This window comes from Scyliorhinus torazame, chromosome 22, assembly GCF_047496885.1.
Source record: "Scyliorhinus torazame isolate Kashiwa2021f chromosome 22, sScyTor2.1, whole genome shotgun sequence".
NCBI classification, from domain to species: domain Eukaryota; kingdom Metazoa; phylum Chordata; class Chondrichthyes; order Carcharhiniformes; family Scyliorhinidae; genus Scyliorhinus; species Scyliorhinus torazame.
This window is the reverse complement of record NC_092728.1, coordinates 52386132-52404303: the sequence shown is the minus strand read 5'-3', so window position 1 is coordinate 52404303 and position 18172 is coordinate 52386132. Positions and strand designations below refer to the sequence as shown.

Here is an 18172-nt window from a genome sequence, read left to right as displayed (position 1 = left end):
TGGAGGGAGAGAATGTTTTTGGAAGGGGTGCCAATCAAGTGGGCTGCTTTATCTTGATATTAGACATTGTCCAATATCTAATTGTAAGATTGCGATCTGGATTTGTGTATCCTCAAGTGTACAACCTCAATCCTTCAGCAGGTGGACGATTGTCCTTTCGAGAGGTCCAAGGTCGGAGCCAAATCATTAAACTGCCTTATTTTACAGAAACTAATTGAACTACAATGGCGTATATAATCCAATCCCTTTCACTTCGCTAGTCCACGGCGAGGGGCGAGGGAGATCTCGGCTGCTGAGGTTTGCGAATCAAGCCCCGTGGAGCTGAGCAGGTTTGTGCCGGGCGCCGGTTCAAGTAGGCCTAGGCCAGCTACAGCGACGGGCACGCACAGAGCAACCCCCCCCCCCCCCCCAAATCAAGCCACGAGGGTCAGAAACTGGTGTGTAAATTCTGTTTTTCAAAACAGGCATCGCTGGTTTGATGTAACGACTGAAGCTGGTCATATGCTGGTAGATCGCTCTCGTAATTGGTCATCACAAAGTCTCTTCTCCTGCCAGACAAAGCTACCGATATTGGACTTGGGCTCACGTGAATTCACGGCAATAACCTCTTTGATTTTGTGGGAGTAAATAAGGAAGTTAACTTTTTTTTTGAAACTCAATCAGACTCTGTGAAATATACTGAATGGCAGCGTAATCGTCTCGTTGATTGAAGTATTTGCTCCTGCACTGGACTGGCTCATTCTGTCCTGTACTGGCCTGTGCTGTCTTCGGCTAATTTCTCCTTCTCGTTGCTCATCAGCAAGTTCCGTTTCTGCTCGTCTCAAAACCCACACGTCGTAATAGTGACCATCTCTACCGTCAATCTGACCAGAGGCAAGCATGGATTTCAATTTATTATTCATGGTGGCATGTTTTTCCGAGTTAAAAAGGAGTTCCTAATTTGTGTATTTTTGTAGCTTCCGCCTTTGTGTTCTGTGGGGCGAGGGTAGGTGTGGTTGGCAGGGGTGTGAGGTGGGAGAGGGGGGGGGGCAGAATGAAGGTGAGTGCGGGGCCTCATGAACTGTAAATCCGCCTCTGCCTGCCATGAGCGAGTTTGAAGGAGGGCAGTTGCTTTGGGAATCTGGCATCAGGTGTATGGATATGTCCCACCCATTGGAACTGGTTTTGAGTGATTAGCACCTCGATGCTGGGCATGTTGGCTTGGGTGAGAATGCTGCTATGGCCCATCATTCGAGCCACCAGATCTGGAGGATTTTGTGAAGGCACCACTGGTGGTACCTCTCCAGAGCTATGAGGTACCTTCAGTGGGTTGCCCAAATCCCCAAAGCATTTAAGAGCGCAAGGGTCGCTGTTGCTGGGGAAACCATGTCCTTAGTCTTGGGTTTGTTATCTTGGTGCTCAACAGTTTTCCTCAAACGGCTAAAGACTGAACTAATACGGGGAGTCCGGAGGTGTAGTCGACGATCAGGATATTGAACCAGTTGAGGAGGCAGGTCAAGCTGGAAAGAATGTCGGTGTTGATGCCACCATGTGAGAACGACAGGTTAAGCTGGGGAGAGGAGATGGGGATAGATGGGATGTATCGGAAGTGGAGGGAGATGGGGCTGGAGCGGGTTAGGGATATGTTCTCGAAGAGGAAGTTTGTGGGATGGGTTGAGTTGGGGGAGAGGTTTGAGCTGCCGAGGGGCAGTGAGTTTAGGTATACGTAGATGTGGGACTTTGCAGTAGCTTTTGGGTATAGAGGGATTTGGCACAAGAACGTGCTGAGGGTTTTGGCAAAGGTTGGTATCATGACCGATACAGGCTTGGAGGTCTGAAGGACCTGTTTCTGTGCTGTATTGTTCTTTGTACTTTGCACACGCTGTTGGAGCAACTACTGCTTCCTGACAACTTGGTGAGGGTAGGATTGGGGATATATACGGGTGGTTGAGTGAGCAGGAGTTGGGGAGGGATCTGTACAAATTTCTCCGGCTAGAGAAGATTAAGTTTGAGCTGAGGGGGTCAAAGAAGAGTTTTGAGGTGCGGTGAAGGGTGTTCATGGCTTTATTTGAGGAGTTCTCATAGAATTTACAGTGCAGAAGGAGGCCATTTGGCCCATCGAGTCAGCACCGGCCTATGGAAAGAGCACCCCACTTAAGTCCACGCCTCCACCCTATCCCCGTAACCCCACCCAACCTTTTTTGGACACTAAGGGCAATTTATCATGGCCAATCCACCTAACGTGCACATCTTTGGACTGTGGGAGGAAACCGCAGCACCCGGAGGAAACCCATGCGACACGGGGAGAACGTGCAGACTCCGCACAGACAGTGACCCAAGCCGGGAATCGAACCTTGGACCCTGGAGCTGTGAAGCAACTGTGCTAACCACTGTGCAGCCGTGCTGCCCCGAGTTGCTCGTCGTGGGAGGGGAGGAAATTAAAGGGGGGGGGGGAAATGGTACATCTTGTGGATTATGTTTTGATGGACAGTGTATTTTGTTGATTTTAAATGCGTTTGGAATAAAATACCTTTTTAAAGGCTGAGCTGGTGCATTGGAGGCTGTGATCGTGACTATATTGAAGGGAGGAAACAAGTCCAGTTGTAGAGCAGAAGAGTCTCCCTGCTATCTGCTGCAGGGAAGGTCATTGCGCGGATTCTCCACAGCCACTTCCTCCCAATGGCCAGGGAAGTCCTTCCAGAGTCGCGCTGTGGTTTTCGCACATCGAGAGGCACCACGGACATGATCTTCACTGCACAGCAAATCCAAGAAAAATATAAGAACAGCACTAACCATTACTCAACCACGAAGGCTCATGGAGCATCCTCGTAAAATTTGCCAGCCCTCACCACAGATCTTATCTCAGTGAAGGCTGAGGTCAAATAAGACTGTGACATCGCAACAAGCCGCTTCTCCAACTTCCTTCTTGCAATCTTGCACCTCACCTCCAGCAGATCACACATACATGGAGATAACAGAATAGCAGATTACAGACCTGGTGTGACACTGTTCAACCTACGTTACCTTCAATCCAAAAACCAAAATCACTCCAACGTCTATCTCTGAGCTTCAGTGTATCGATGACACTTGTGCACCCGCTCATTCAGAAATTGAGCTCCAGGTTATTGCCGGCTCCTTTTCTGAAGCATGTGGGAAAATGGGCCTTTCGCTAAATACCCAGAAAACTAAGCTCCTCTTCCAACCATTGCCTACTGCACAACACCTCCCCACTACCACCACCCACACCCCCTCAAAATGATGAAGATAGCACAGTGGTTAGCACCGTTTCTTCACAGCACCAGGGACCTGGGTTCGATTCCTGGCTTGGGTCACTGTCTGTGGAGTCTGCACGTTCTCCCTGTGTCTGCGTGGGTTTCCTCCGGGTGCTCCGGTTTCCTCCCACAAGTCCCGAAAGATGTGCTGTTAGGTAAATTGGGCATTCTGGATTCTCCCTCTTTGTACCCGAACAGACGCCGGAGTGTGGCGACTAGGGGCATTTCACGGTAACTTCATTGCAGTGTTAATGTAAAACTTCTTGTCTCACTAATAAAGATTACTATTATTATCAATAGCAAGATCTGGGCTCCATATAAAGGAACACCCAGTATATCGATGAAAGCTTCTCCTGAAACCAGATGAAGTTATTTAACACCGTAAGAGTGCTTCATAATCTCTTGCTGCAGATATGCCCTCAGGGGGGTCGTTATGGCACCAAATGCAAGACCTGGACCAGTAAACCAAACTCAGGAAGATAATCCTCTTGTCTATAAGATCCCAAACTGCTGTTATGATACAGATTGTGGGGGGATAATGGTGTAGTGGTAATGTCATTGGACTACTATTCCAGAGAACCAGGCTAATGCTCTGGGGACAGGGAGGTCAAATCCCACCGGAGCAGCTGTTGGGGGAATTTAAATTCAGTTTGCAACATCTGGATTTGAAAGTTAAGTCGCCGTAATGGTGAACATTATAACGACCATTGATTGTTGTAAAAACCCATCTGGTTCACGAATATCGTTTAGGGAAGGAAATCTGCCATCCTTAACGAGCATAGCAATCTGGTGCACTCTTAAATGCCCCTCTGGAGTGACCTAGCAAGCCACTCAGTTCAAGGGCAGTGAGGGATGGGCACCAAATGCTGGCTTGACCAGCAACGCTCACACCCCATGAAAGAACAAAGATCATCTGTTTCAGCCACCACCCTCCTCCGTTCCTAAGGGAGTCCTGCTTCGAACGGAAGTTATTCCAGTCTCTGAGTACTCGAGGGGGGAATTCTCACACGAGCACATCATCAAGATGTAGCATCAGATAGGGACAATGCTGAGGAGACAGGGATGGAGGGAAATGATGATTGGATTGAAGGGAAGAGGAAAAGGGAAACGAAAGGCAAAGTGTGAAGACAGGGTGACAATGATGTGGCAGTGAAAGATAATAAATGAGTGTCATAGGGAAAGGGGAAAGAAGGGGGAAAAGCATGTGAGTGGCAATGAAGGAAGAAAGGAGAGTGCAAAATGCAACAAAGGAAGGAAGCAAAGGAAAAATTTGTGGAAGAAGGATGAGAGCATAATCTGGGGATAGCATTTTGGGAGTGAGGTGGAAATGCCAGCACCAACTGAGAGGGCAAGTGACAGCATGGAGTAGAAGGAGAGGAAGGAAAGAAACCTGCCAGCCTGAACTGGAGGCGGTGGAGCGGAATTTGCCAGAGAATGAGAATAACAGCTTTAATGGGGCATTTTTGCAGAGGAGAAACTTGAACTGGGATTGAGGGGGAGACAAATGCAAGGTTCAAACCAGTGAAAGGGTGGGCTGATGGATGGGCTACTGTCACCATGAAAGGGTGAGAATTGGGTACTGCGTTTGTGAAAGGGTGGGGATAGGATACTGTTGTAAATGGGTGTGATACTGTTGCTGTCAAAGGGTGGGGATGGGAAACTGTCATTGAGAAAGGGTGGGGATTGGGTAGTGTCACTATGAAAAGGTGGGGAAATGGATGGGGTACGGTCATTGTGAAAGCGTTGTAATTGGGTACTGTTGGTATGATACAGCGGAGAGATGGATTGGGTGCTATCAGTGTGAAAAGGTGGGGAGATGGATGAGGACTGTGCCACTGTGAAAGCGTGGGGATTGGGTACTGTCATTGTGGTCATAGTGAGCCACCATCTTGAATTACTGCTGTTGATGTTATGCAGGTACACCCAAAGTGTGGTTAAGGAGGGAGTTTCTCAGATTTTGACCCAGTGACAATGAAGGAGCGCCGATATAATTCCAAGTCAGGATGTTGAGTGGCTTGGAGGGGAATTGTTATGTGGTGGTGTCACCAGGTGTCTCTGGTGCCCTTGTTCTTCTAGTTGGTAGAAATTTGAAAAACTCTCATTTGCAAACAGAAATTAATGCTCATTTCAAAACTGAGTTTGAGAGTGGAGTGCAGCGTCTGAAAATCTGGTACCTGTTCTCTCCCATCAGCGGCTATTCCTCCTTCTTTTCCGCATCAAATTCAGTTGTAGGATGATTCCATACAACTGCCCTAGCCATAATGGACCTCAGCTTGAAGAGGCTAGCTTTAAGTAGCGCAAGTTAATAAGGATATCGAACCTCCGTTGATGCAAATGAAGAACAAGAGAAGCACTGGCTGCACACAGAAACCATCATAAAGAGCAGGCAGTGCAAAATTAGCATGCTGTCTGCATTCAACTCAATGGCCAAAGGTTAATTGTGTATTGAGATTCTCCACATCCATTGTGGGGGGGGGGGGGGGGAATAGCCAATAGCCAAGGTGTCAGAATTGCCACCTCTAACTATACAACAGTTAGGTTGCTGTCCCAACCAGGAGCAGTCGTAATGCTGGTGCAAGATTGAAAAATTGAGGCTGACTGCCAATGCGTGTAGAGCATGCCATGGCTTAAAAGTGGAGCAGACTCTGTTGTAAGATGTTGGGTGTTGTCCGGTAGATCTAATTCACAGTACATGTAGCCTGTAAACGTAAATGTCGCCACAGTCCCAGAGGACTACAGCTTGCTCTCGCCTTTGACAGCTGACAGGTGGTAATTTAACCCGAGGGTCGCCACACCTCAGACGAGGGTCAAGGCTTAGAATGCGGGCCCTTCGTGAATAACCTCAGCTGGTATGGGAATTGAACCCGCATTGTTGCCGTCGCTCCACATCACGATACAGCTGTTCAGTCAACTGAGCTAACTGTAAGTATTTATTAACTACTCGATACATAGGGTACAGCAAGTGTCTAAGCCAGGATCTGTTTCCATGCATTCTTCTACACACAGCTCTGAACAACACGACACTGGCCTCTAGGTGTGAGAGGGTCATGTGTTCTCTTACATCACTGCATGGGCGGTTCTCCAGTAAGTGGCATGTTAACCCTTTATGTGCCAGACCCTCACACAACAGACTCGTACAGCAAGGCTGCAATTTTCTAGCCCTACCGAGAAGGGTCCAGCTGCAAGGGCTGTGTGGTGGGATAGTCAAAGTCCATTCACTCTCGGCGAGATTGCATGATCTCAGCGGTGAGTGGGGCCAGAAAATTCTGCTTTGAGGATGCAAAGACATGACTTTTGGGATGGGTTAAAACGGGCTTGCTTTATATGCCAGATGATTTATAAATTGTGATTTATGGTGTCTATCGGCAAAAATATTTAGTAATGAATCATGCCTGTGAGACAGTGAGATTGAGGCTGAAACAACACGAAGATTCACACACCTCTACCCATGGAGGAAAACGAAGCCTTGGACAACCTTATGGAAGTTGAAGCCACAATTCAGAACATCAAAAGCAATTCATCCCATTTCAAAAGAAACAGAAGAGCAGAATAATACAGTGATTCTAATATCTACCCCTCTCTCCAGGCCCCTGACCCCAATCAACATCAGGTTACCGACATTCATTACTCTGCAATGAATTATTGATTTTGCATGATTGTTTTAATATGCCTGATCCACAAAACAAGGAGGCAGTGACAGGCAATCTCTCTTCCTCTAGGCATCACTTGTGACTCAGCCTCTGGTGTCCTGGCCAACATTTATTCCTCAACCAACATCACTAAAAGCGAATTATCTGGTCACAAAGGCATTGCTGTTTGTGGACTCTGCTTGGTGCAAACAAGCTGCCACACTTTCCTGCATCTCAACTGCTTCTGCATGTTGGCAAGTATTTAATTGGCTGTGAAGCACTTTTGAGATATTTAAAGGTTGTGGGAGGTGCTAAATGGTCTTTTTCTAACCCCAATGAAACATCTACACTGCAACGGAAAATCAATAAATTATAAGTAAAATTGTGAATGCTGAACTCTCAGGAAGGTCCGGCTCGATGTCCACGACCATCCTGACATCTTCATGATGTTCCAATTAAGTTACATTGGGATCACAAGAAGTAATTTTTCAGAATACCAGCAATTACTAACTCAAGACGAAGCAATTAACAGGTTGGTGTTTCTCACACAGCAAATCTGACATAATTATGACTCTCCACTCGCACCTCCTCCAGATATTGACCCCTGCATTGTTAAACTGATTCTCATTCACTGAGCACTTTAAGGTTTAGACAATGGTCTGACACAGGCACCAAGGGGTGGGGAGAGTTCCTCGTTTGAGGTATAGTGATTTGTGAGCTATCAAATTACAACTTGTAGTGGCTTGGTGGGCTGAATAGCCTACTGCTGCTCCAATGTTCCATGTTTATAGAGTTTGTGGGAAAGAGTTCCAAACCTCTACCACCCTTTGAGCCAAGAAGTGCTTCTTCACATCTCTCCTCAATGGTCTAGCCCTAATTTTTAGACTATGCCCCCCCAAGTTTATAATCTCCAACCAGTGGAAATAGCTTATCTTTATCTATCTTGAATAGTTCGATCAGACCACCCCTTAACCTTCTAAATTCTAATAAATTCTAATGAAAACTGGTCTATTTTGAGTAATCTCTCCTCGTAACTCAACCCCTATAGTCCAGGTGTCAGTTTTTTAAACCTATGTTGCACCCCCTCTAAGGCCAAAATATCCTTCCGACGGTGTGGTGCCCCGGACCGCTCACAGTGCCAAGTGGGGTCTAACCAGGGTTTTGTATAACCTCAGCATAACCCCTGTGCCGTTTTACTCCAGTCCTCTAGATATGATAAAGGCAAGCATTCCATTCGCCTTTTTGCACTCGTTTGTGGCATTTTAAGGATTTTTGCACCTGAACCCCCAAGTCTCTTTAGATATCCACTGTACTTAACCTCTTTCCATTTAGAAAGTACTCGGCTCTGTCCTTTTTTGGTCAAAAATGGATAACCTCACATTTGCTTACATTCAATTCCATCTGCCACAAATTTGCCCATTCCCCTAGTCTGTCAATATCCACTTGCAATTTATGCTATCATCTAGGCTTCCTACAATGCGGACTAACTAAGTTTGCCCATCAGCAAATTTGGATATGTGACTTTCTATTCCATCATCCAAGTCATTAATGAATAATGTGAAAAATTGAGGCCCCAACACAGATCCTGCCTTCTCTTCTTCCAGAGGAAGAGAGCACAAAATCTCAGGGAGAGGAGGTGACCAATGAGAGGCAAGGCCCTCCAGTAATAGGTAACTTGACCGCCGCCAGCAGTACTTGCTCACCTGCTCCACTGGATAGGAGGTCTTGTCCCAGAACTCAGCCCGCATCAGCAGTGACCTGGGTAGGAGCCCAAGTTTCCTGAAGCACATTTTGTCCAGCAGGAGATGGTGGTGTAGTGGTAATGTCACTGAACAATACTCCAAAGGATGAGGCAGATGCTCTGGGGTCAAGGGTTCAAAACACACCTCAGCAATTAATAAAATCTGGAACTGAAAGTGATGATGACCATGAAATGATTGTCGATTGTTGTAAAAACCCATCTGGTTCTCTAATGTTCTTTCGGGAAGGAAATCTGCCATCCTTACCTGACCTGGCCTACATGTGATTCCAAAACCATGGCAATGTGGTTGACTCTTAACTGCCTCTGAAATCGCATTCAATTCAAAGACAAAGGGCTGGATTCTCCGCACCCCGAGAGCAAAGTCGCGGCCGCGCCGGGGCGGAGAAGGGGCTGGATTCTCCGCACCACGGTGGCAAAATCGTGGCTGGCGCTGGGGCGGAGAATCCAGTTTCCCGCATGGAATCGGGACCGCCGCCGGTTCCCCGATTCTCCGGGCCCCGAAAAGCGGTGCACTCGGAGAGTATGCCAGGCCACATATCACCTACCTGCGGCCATTGCTGGAGGCCCGCCCCGCCATTCTCCGCCTCCAACCGGCCGAAGTCCCGATGGCGTGGATCTAACATGGTCCTGCCGGTCGGGATACCAGCACGGTCGGGGGCGGGGCGATCGGAGGCGCCTTACACGGCAGTGCGCTAATTCTGGCCGTGCGGTCCGGGTCGGGCATGCGGCCGATCGGGGGCACAATTTGGAGGGTCCAGCTCCGTGGTCCAAGTCCGCCATGGAGCATGGTGTGGCTGCTGGATGCCTTTCTGGTGTGAAATGCCACGTTTTTACGATGGCATGGGGACATTGTTCTAAAAACAGAGAATCCACCCAAGTTTTTTTTTATTCGTTCATGGGACGTGGGCATCACAGGCTGTGCCAGCATTTATTGCTCATCCCTAATTGCCCTTGAGGGGGCTGTTAAGAGTCAACCACATTGCTGTGGATCTAGAGTCAAACGTAGGCCAGACCGGGTAAGGACGCAGATTTCCTTCCATAAAGGGCCAGATTGGTTTTTACGACAGTCAACAATGGTTTCATGGTCATCATTAGACTTTTAATTCCAGAATTTTTTTTTTTTTTTAAATTGCATTCAAATTTCACCATCTGCAGTGGCGAGATTTGAACCTGGGTCCGCAGAGCATTTCTCTGGGTTTCTGGTTTACGAGTCCAGTGACAATGCCGCTACGTCACCGTCTCCCCAGACGAGCTCGTGAAGACGAGCAACAAATGCTAACCTTGCCAGCCATGCCCACATCCCATGAAATAATAAAAACATGAAAAAATGTGTTGAGTGTTGATTCTCTGCCTGTAGATTCACAGTTCGGTGTCTCACCACCTTCCACCTGGATCTATGTGTCCATTCCCTTTGTCCTGTGGAAAGACATCTGGCTAAGGAAAAAGGAACAGGTGCTAGTGTTATCTCATCTACCTCTACAGGAGAGATGGAAGGTGGAACTGAAAATATTGTTCCCATGCTGTGGAAACAGAGAAGTGCCCAGTGAAGGTGAATGCAGCGCTCGACAGGTGAAGTCCTTTCCAAGAAGTTGGCATTAACCTGTCAAGCAACTAAAGTACTCTCTGAGAAGGAGCACTATAGACAGCAGCCAAGGGTGGAGCTCTCCATTTTCACTGATCAAAGAATTCCCGGCCTGTCAGTTTCACTGAAGATCGCCATGTTACCTACTCGCCTCAGTGATGCTGACAAGTTGTTGACAGGTTCAGGAAATAGATCCACTGGCTGTTAAAGCCAGAATTTAGAGTTAAAATAAGACTTATATCTATTATAGTATCTAAATGCTTGACCCGACAGCAGGAGACCTGATTCACCTTCAATGTATTCCAGGTGAGATGTTGTCATCCAGACTCAACGTCACGTTTTTAGGATTCCACTCCCTACATGCACCCAAACTCACCCATCAAAAGTCCCCCCATTTTCTTCATGTTACATAAATATAAGTGATCAAGTCCGGAGGAGGAAATTACCGAAAGAGTATCAAATTCATACCCTGCACTCTGAGATAATGGAGGGGTGGGACAGAAAGTGGGTCAAATCAAGATTAGAAGATTTGAGAACAATTAATAACCTGGTGTTCTGATGGCTAAGTAAACCACAATAAACCTCTTACAGTGTGATTGATTAACTGGAATAAGTCTGTAGTCATCAGGAAACCACTTGACTTACAGAAAGTGGTTGATGTATGGCTGTGTAATTAGAGCAATGATTTGCTGTATTAAATGATTTATATTGCTCCAAACCCAGCTTTTTACTGCCTTCCAAGTCTTTCTATATAATTTAGAGATCTGCTGAAGTTAAGTACAGAATTTTACACAAGTTATAACTTAACAAGTCACTTACTCCATTCCATCGTTAACAATGTTAGTTTTCGAACACAATTGGGTTCCACAGATTCCTGTAATCATTATAGACTATCGTACACACCTTTGTCATTTTTAGAATATAACCTATTATATTTTCAGAAAAAACTCCCAATGATAGTCTCAGATACGATCTACTGGGGTACTCAGTTTGTAACTTAACTCCTGGAAGATGAATGTTGCTTTTTAACACATGGAAGCCGAATGATCATTCTTCCATTACTTTACCTCCATCTCTCCAACAAGTGCTTCTGGGTCATAGCTGTCTGTGGAGTTGCTGGATCCTGTCAGGCCAAGAGCCTGGGCCAACAATTGGACAAGCGTCTCTCTGTGTGTTACTTTTTCGGGGTCACTCAGTGCCTTGTGAATCAGTCCTCCTTCCAGCTTTCTCCAGCCTCCCAGAAGATGCTCCTGAAACACACACCATTGTCTCAATAAACATTGAAGTCTCATTTCCTCACCTATGTAACACCCAAAAGCAATTCACGACTAATTGCTTTTCGAAACTTTGAAAACAGGGGGGGGGGGGGGGGGTGGAGAGGAGAGGAGGAGAGAGAGAGACAAGTTACATAAACAGCAGGAAATGAAAAATTATTCTATTTTCGGACCAGATGTATGGTTTTGTATGGGGGATTGGAGTAGATTTGTAATCCAGCACTAGAATGATAAGTCAAATGGTCACCTTCTTTGCTGTCCAGTGCCACCCAAGAGCAGGAATGCATTAAATACACTCTCTGCTCTACCTCTACAGTGAGCTTTCACCATTCCCTTGCCACTGACCTTAGATCCTTCAGGCTTGCTAAAGCAGCGTGAATTTCTTTTGTTTCCCGCACCAACCACTTGTGCGTCCTTTCAGAATAAGATCACAACTGAGCATTTATTTATGCTGATTTACTACAAGCATAATTCTGACCATTCTACATTCTTGGATTTGAATTTGATTTATTGTCACGTGTACCGAGGTACAGTGAAAAGTTCTGTGTACAGTCCAGGCAGATCATTCCACACATGAAATAAAACATAGGACATATGATAGATAGGCAATGTAAATAGATAAACACAGGCATCGGGTGAAGCATACGGAGTGTAGTACTACTCAGTAGAGAAGATGTATGAAGAGATGTTCAGTCCATAAGAAGGTCATTCAGGAGACTGGTAACAGCGGGGAAGAGCTATTTTTGAACTTGTTAGTGCGTGTTTTCAACTTTTGTATCTCCTGCCCAATGGAAGAGGTTGGAAGAGATATTAATCTGGGTTGGAGGGGTCTTTGATTATGCTGTCTGTTTTCAGAAGGTGGAGGGAACTGTAGATGGATGGAAGGCGGTTTTGCATGCTGGACTGGGATATGTTCACAACTCTGCAGTTTCTTATGGTCTTGGGCCAAGCAGAGTTAGACGTTTAGTTGCTGTTGTATAAAGAGTCAAAAGTTCTGCTCCTTTTCACCAACACCTTTATTTCACTTCAACAGACTCTGCACAAAATTCTAACATCACATCACCTGACACAAAGGCCATCTGGAGCCCCTTTACATATCAGTGTCAATTATTGGATACTTAACATAAAGGAGATAACGAATTGCAATGTCTCTTCTCCCCTTCCTTGGAGAAAAAAATATAATTAGGTGAAAACAACATTTCAAGAAACTCAAAAACACACATGCAACTTCCCCCTTCTATTTTTTCATTTTTTGTTTGTTTGGAAGAAAAGAAACAGTCACAGAAACATGCGCCCTTCATTAACAATATACAAAAGTTTCTGTTAACTAGCCCCTCTTTTTGTAAAATAGTCTGACAATTGATAGCTACTGTCAACCCATTTAATTTTTGCTATTTCCCCTCTGTCCAACATCTGCTTTAAACTTGCGATGTCTATCCTTAACCTTTTTTCATTGATACTTTTTGTAGAGTGCACATTTTCCCACAGGGATTTATTGTCAATGTGACAGTCAATAGGTATATTACCCAAATCCCCTAATCCCCAAATTTCTGTCAATATCTGAGATATATAAAATCTGAGACATATCCACCGCCTCTGCAAGGCTTAATGTCTCGGCAGCCAAAGTGCTTTTGACCACTCTCCTTATTTTCTTTGTTTCCCACACAAGAGGGCAACATTTACCATTGTTCCCCAAAAGGAAAATTATAAAACCTCCTGCGCTTGAAACTCCATCACAAAAATTTGCATACGACGCATCTCCATCAACTATGAGTTTCAAGTGCCTAAGGTCACCTAAAACCGGTAACCTCAAAACACACTCCTGCATTTTTAGTTTGGCCAATGCTTTATTTGTTCTTATTATGTCTTCCACTTTGGGATCATTCATTTTTGTACTCAACTCGAAGACATTAAAACTCACGTCTGGTCTAGTCTATCTACCTAACCAATTCAGTTGCCCAATTAAACTTCGCAGTTGCTCTTTTTCCATCTTTGAAACCATTGCGTCTTTTTGTGAAACCCGGCCACGACTAATTGCTTTTGGACTGACGCTTTCCAAATAAGATTGCTGACGTAAAGTTGCCCCTAACTTAGTCTGTCTGATTTTCAGTCCAACATATTTAAATGCACCGGAAGCCTGACTTCCAACCTTGAATTTTTTCCTCAAACCAGAGATTACAATAGCTTCGAAATCACTAGTCCCACCCCACAAAACTCATCGACATGCATCATAAAAATGCCAGAAAGATTTCCTTTATAGTGCCAGTAAAACATTGCCGGATCTGCTTTCAACTGGCAACAGCCTAACTTTAACGAAACTGACCTTACCGGAAAATACCAGACTCTCGACGCATCATTTAATCCATATGCACATTTGTTCAACTTCCAGAGTACCCCTTCTGTGTTAGCTGCCTCCTTAGGAGGCCGGAGAAAAATGTCTCTCCGGAGCTGATGCCCCTGCAAGAAGGCAGCTTTTATATCTATAGATTTGCATTCCAATGCCTTTGTGGCTAATAGAGCCAAGAAGATCTTTAAAATAACCTTTCCTGCTGTAGGTGAATCTACCCTTAAATCCTGATCATCTAAGTTTTCTTCAAATCCCCTTGCCACAAGCCTGACCTTTGCCTTATAAGTTCCATCCGGAAGAACCTTTTCCCTGCAAATCCATCTGTGGGATAGAGCTCTTTGTCCCCTATCCGGTACTTCTGTGTATACCCCAAATTCACTCCAACTATGCAGTTCTTGCTGTTTGGCATCTTCAATAACTTTTTCATCTAATTTATTGCAAGTCACCAAAATCACAGGTGCATATGGGCTTGTACTCCTATTAGTATTCGTAGTCTTACTTATGTTCCGAGACCTTGATAAACTACGTCCCCTCTCCCGCCTTGGATCTCGTTCTGTACTGCTACTGCTTGATCTTTCCCTTCTGCTGTGGGATGTCCTTTCAATAGTTCTCGACTTTTTCCTGCGGTCCTGTTCACTATCCGATGTACTATCTGAACTGGCACTGCGTTTCTGTGCCCTCCATTTTTGAACTTCGTTTTCCCAATCCATTGTCTTGACTCCTTCCCCTGAATGCTGTACATTCAACCAATGTTTATACTTTCCAGTGGCCTTCCCTGCTCTACTAATAACAGTTGCATCCTTCCATTGACTCGACCCTTCAGGCAAGTATGTCACTTTTGTACCAACTTTTGGCAGTTGGCCTTTCGGAAAAATTGCCTGTTCTAATTCATAAGAAGTGTTGTGTTCCTCTACAGAAGCCCTGTCTATATCAGTTAACTGGTCCTCATAGTTCTGTACACGTGCGTACCAGATGACCCTGGTTCCTCGTCACGTCCGTCTGCTCTGTCTAAATTTGAAAATTTGTAACCTGTACCCATTATCCTTGATGAATGTACCCTAAGAGTTTGATTGCCATGTTGCAAAATAATTGTTTTGCCATCTATGCTTATGATCTTCCCTGGGCCTTTCTATTCATTAAAATTGTCTCTCTTATAGTATACTATGTCTCCTTGCTGAAAAATGGTATTTGATGGCCGTACATTATGCCTTAAAGCTCTGCGAATTCTTTCAGAGACTTCTGCTTCCAAAAAGGCTTTTCTACTGCTGTGTAATGCATTTAAATGCTCAGCAAAGGCAGAGCTAATTGACCAAGCTGGAGCCTGGTCATCCAAAATGAACGGAGTTTTAAGATTTCTACCAAACACTAATTAATAGGGACTATAGCCCCCAACCATCTGCAATGAATTCTTTGCATGTACCGCCCATGCTAAAGCTGAATTTAGCCTGCAATTCGGTCTATCTGTCAAAATCGTCCGGATCATGTCATCGATTACAGCATGGTTTCTTTCACAGACACCATTACTAAATGGGCTTTTGGCAGCCGTATTCATAACTCTGATATTCATGTTTTCACACATATCCCTAAATTCATCATTAGCAAATTTCCCCCCCCCCCCCCATTGTCGGTAAGGAATTTTGCCGGTGGGCCCATTCCTGTCCCGATCCATTTTTCCATGATTTGATCCAGACTTACTCTCTTTTCTTTATTTCGTACAATCGTTGATTGACTAAACCTGGTTGCTAAATCTACAAAATGCAAAATAAATAAATTATTGGCTTTATCCCAGACCAAGGTAGGGTTACTATCGGTCGTGCTGGTGTCCTTCTGTACTTCCTACAAACTACACAGCGATCACTAACCTGTTCTATCAGTTTAGTATAGTCTTCATCCGTACCCCTGCATCCTTTATTAAAATTTTCAGCCTCTGAAGAGACGGATGTGCAAATTGCCTATGCAGTTTTAATACAACAAGCTTTATATCAGCTAAACTCCCATTTTCAACTGCCATTAACACATCCTTAACAACTCTACTTGAAATATTATTTGTCAGTAATGGAATACAATAGTGTCCCGACTGTGTAAATTGTAAGTCCACCGTCTTTCCAAAAACTGGTGCCTTATCCTGTTCCCTATCCACTTTCATGTGTGCTTTCTTCATCAACGGTCTGCTCAGAAGCAAAGGTATCTCACTTGATACAACATCCGTGCTAATAAAATGATTCACTCCGGCAATATTGCAAGGGATCACCACTCTTTTTAGCGACTTCAGAGTATTATCATCCCCAAACCTGAAACTTGTGGAACTTTCAAATTCCTTAACCTTGTTACGATTTTCAGCATTCAAGGAGTCCAGATAATATTTTAACCAGTCAATTCCACACACAGTAAATGTGCAGCCACTGTCCAATACAGCACAATTGAAGGATTCTGCAACCAACACCCTCATTACCGGCGTAAAACTGCTTGTTAATAGGACAATGCCTTCTTTCTGGTCTCTATCCTTTTCCTCTTCTGACTCTTCCGTGTCATGTGTCCCTTCAAACACTCTATTATAACGTGTTGGACAGTTGAAAGCATAATGGTATTGAGAGTCACATCGAAAACATCGATTTATCATGCCCCGTGCATTTCTGGGGTTCATCTTCCGATTGTAGGTTCTAACTGGGTTTCTGTCTTCATAATTTCCGGGTCTCGATCTCCTACTATAGTCTTGTGACATGTTCGTAGCCGTACGATTTCGCCATCCTGTTAGTAATGTATTTTCCATATTCTGCTTTATTGCAGGCTGTCCTATTTGGGTCATCAGAGCCATCGGAATCGAATGTTTACCCAGAAACTTTTCTTTAAAGCTTCTGCCATCTGATCGAATAAGCTTTCCTTATCCGCAAACTGAACTCCTGTCAAAACCAGGAGCCTATCCATGTTGCTCACTCGAGCACAGTCAAGTAATTTAAAGGCCAACACAGACTGTGTAAATTCCAGGTTGTGTTTCTGCAGCTTTTTATATAGTCTGCCAAATTCCATTATATAGTCTTCAATGGAGAAATCCTCTATTTTCCGGAACCTATCAAAATCCGACCATGCTTCATACGCACTTAACAAGTCATCCTTCTTATAAATCTTATCCATATAACATAATGGAGTCTGCAGACCTTCTTCTGAGTCTAACTCTTCCAATTCCAGCTCAGAAAACACTTTGCTCCGGATTTTACTGTCATAAGGTAGAGAAAGAGCCAATGCCATACCTTGTTTTCTCTTTCCCAAAGCAGCTACCTTAGTCCACATAACTACTGCACTTCTCCATTGGTCGTACAATCCCCTTTCAGAAAATAAGGGAGGATGAGGACTTCCGGTTGTGGCTATGCCTAGGTAGGGCGCACGTTCGGCAGCTCCCGCCGGGAATGGACTTTTGGGCTCTTGAGAGGGGCCCCAACGGCAATCGTTCGACGGCTTCCAGTGTGGGAAGGTGACAGCAAGGTTCCCCCGACATTATATGGATTGGACCAGGAGTGGAGCGGTGAAAAAAGTGATCCTGGTGCAGCGAAAAGTGCGAGGGAGGAAAAGCAAGATGGCGGCGGGTGGAGACCAAGCAGTGTTGGCGCAGTGGTCGCAGGAGCAGCAGGGGTTTCTTAAACGCTGCTTTGAGGAGCTGAAAACCGAAATGCTGGTGCCAATGAAGGCGGCGATTGAGAAGCTAGTGGAGACCCAGAAGGCCCAAGGGGCGGCGATCCGGGAGGTGCGGCAAAAAGCCTCGGAGAATGAGGACGAGATCTTGGGCCTGGCGGTGAAGGTGGAGGCGCACGAGGCGCTGCACAAGAGAGTGTGTCCTGAGATGGGCCAAGAAAGAGCGGAGCAGCAGGTGGGAGAACACGGAGATCCGAATCTACTAGGACTGGAGTGCAGAGGTGGCTAAGAAGACAGCTGGTTTCAACCGGGCTAAGGCGGTGCTCCATCGCAAGGGGGTGAAGTTCGGTATGCTACAGCCAGTGCGATTGTGGGTCACGTTCCAGGATAGGCACCACTATTTCGAAACGCCTGATGAGGCATAGAGCTTTATACGGACTGAAAAGTTGGACTCAAATTGAGGGTTTGTTGTGGGGGGATGTTTACTGTGTATATGGTGTTTATTACGTTTAGGGAATGTTCCTTTGGTTTGAGTGCTGGATGGGGATGGGTGAAGGTATTTGATGGGGAGACTGTGGGAGAGTGTGGGCGTCAGTGTTGGTGGGGCAGACCCCCATGAAGGAAGAGGGGGAGCGGAGGCCCGGGGATGGGGAATTGGGGTAACGCCGCAAAAGGAGCTGCGCCAGAGGGGGCGGGGCCG

General features: G+C 45.5%; 1 protein-coding gene across 3 annotated transcripts in view; it reads right to left on the bottom strand.

The window, feature by feature from the left end:
* The window catches only part of abca2 (ATP-binding cassette, sub-family A (ABC1), member 2), a 739176-nt gene that overhangs the window by 349400 nt on the left and 371604 nt on the right, over positions 1-18172 (bottom strand). For all 3 annotated transcript variants that reach the window (XM_072488215.1, XM_072488216.1, XM_072488217.1), the window contains one exon: positions 11292-11474. In XM_072488215.1, the coding sequence (XP_072344316.1) occupies positions 11292-11474 (183 nt within the window). The remainder of the gene's footprint in view (positions 1-11291; positions 11475-18172) is intronic.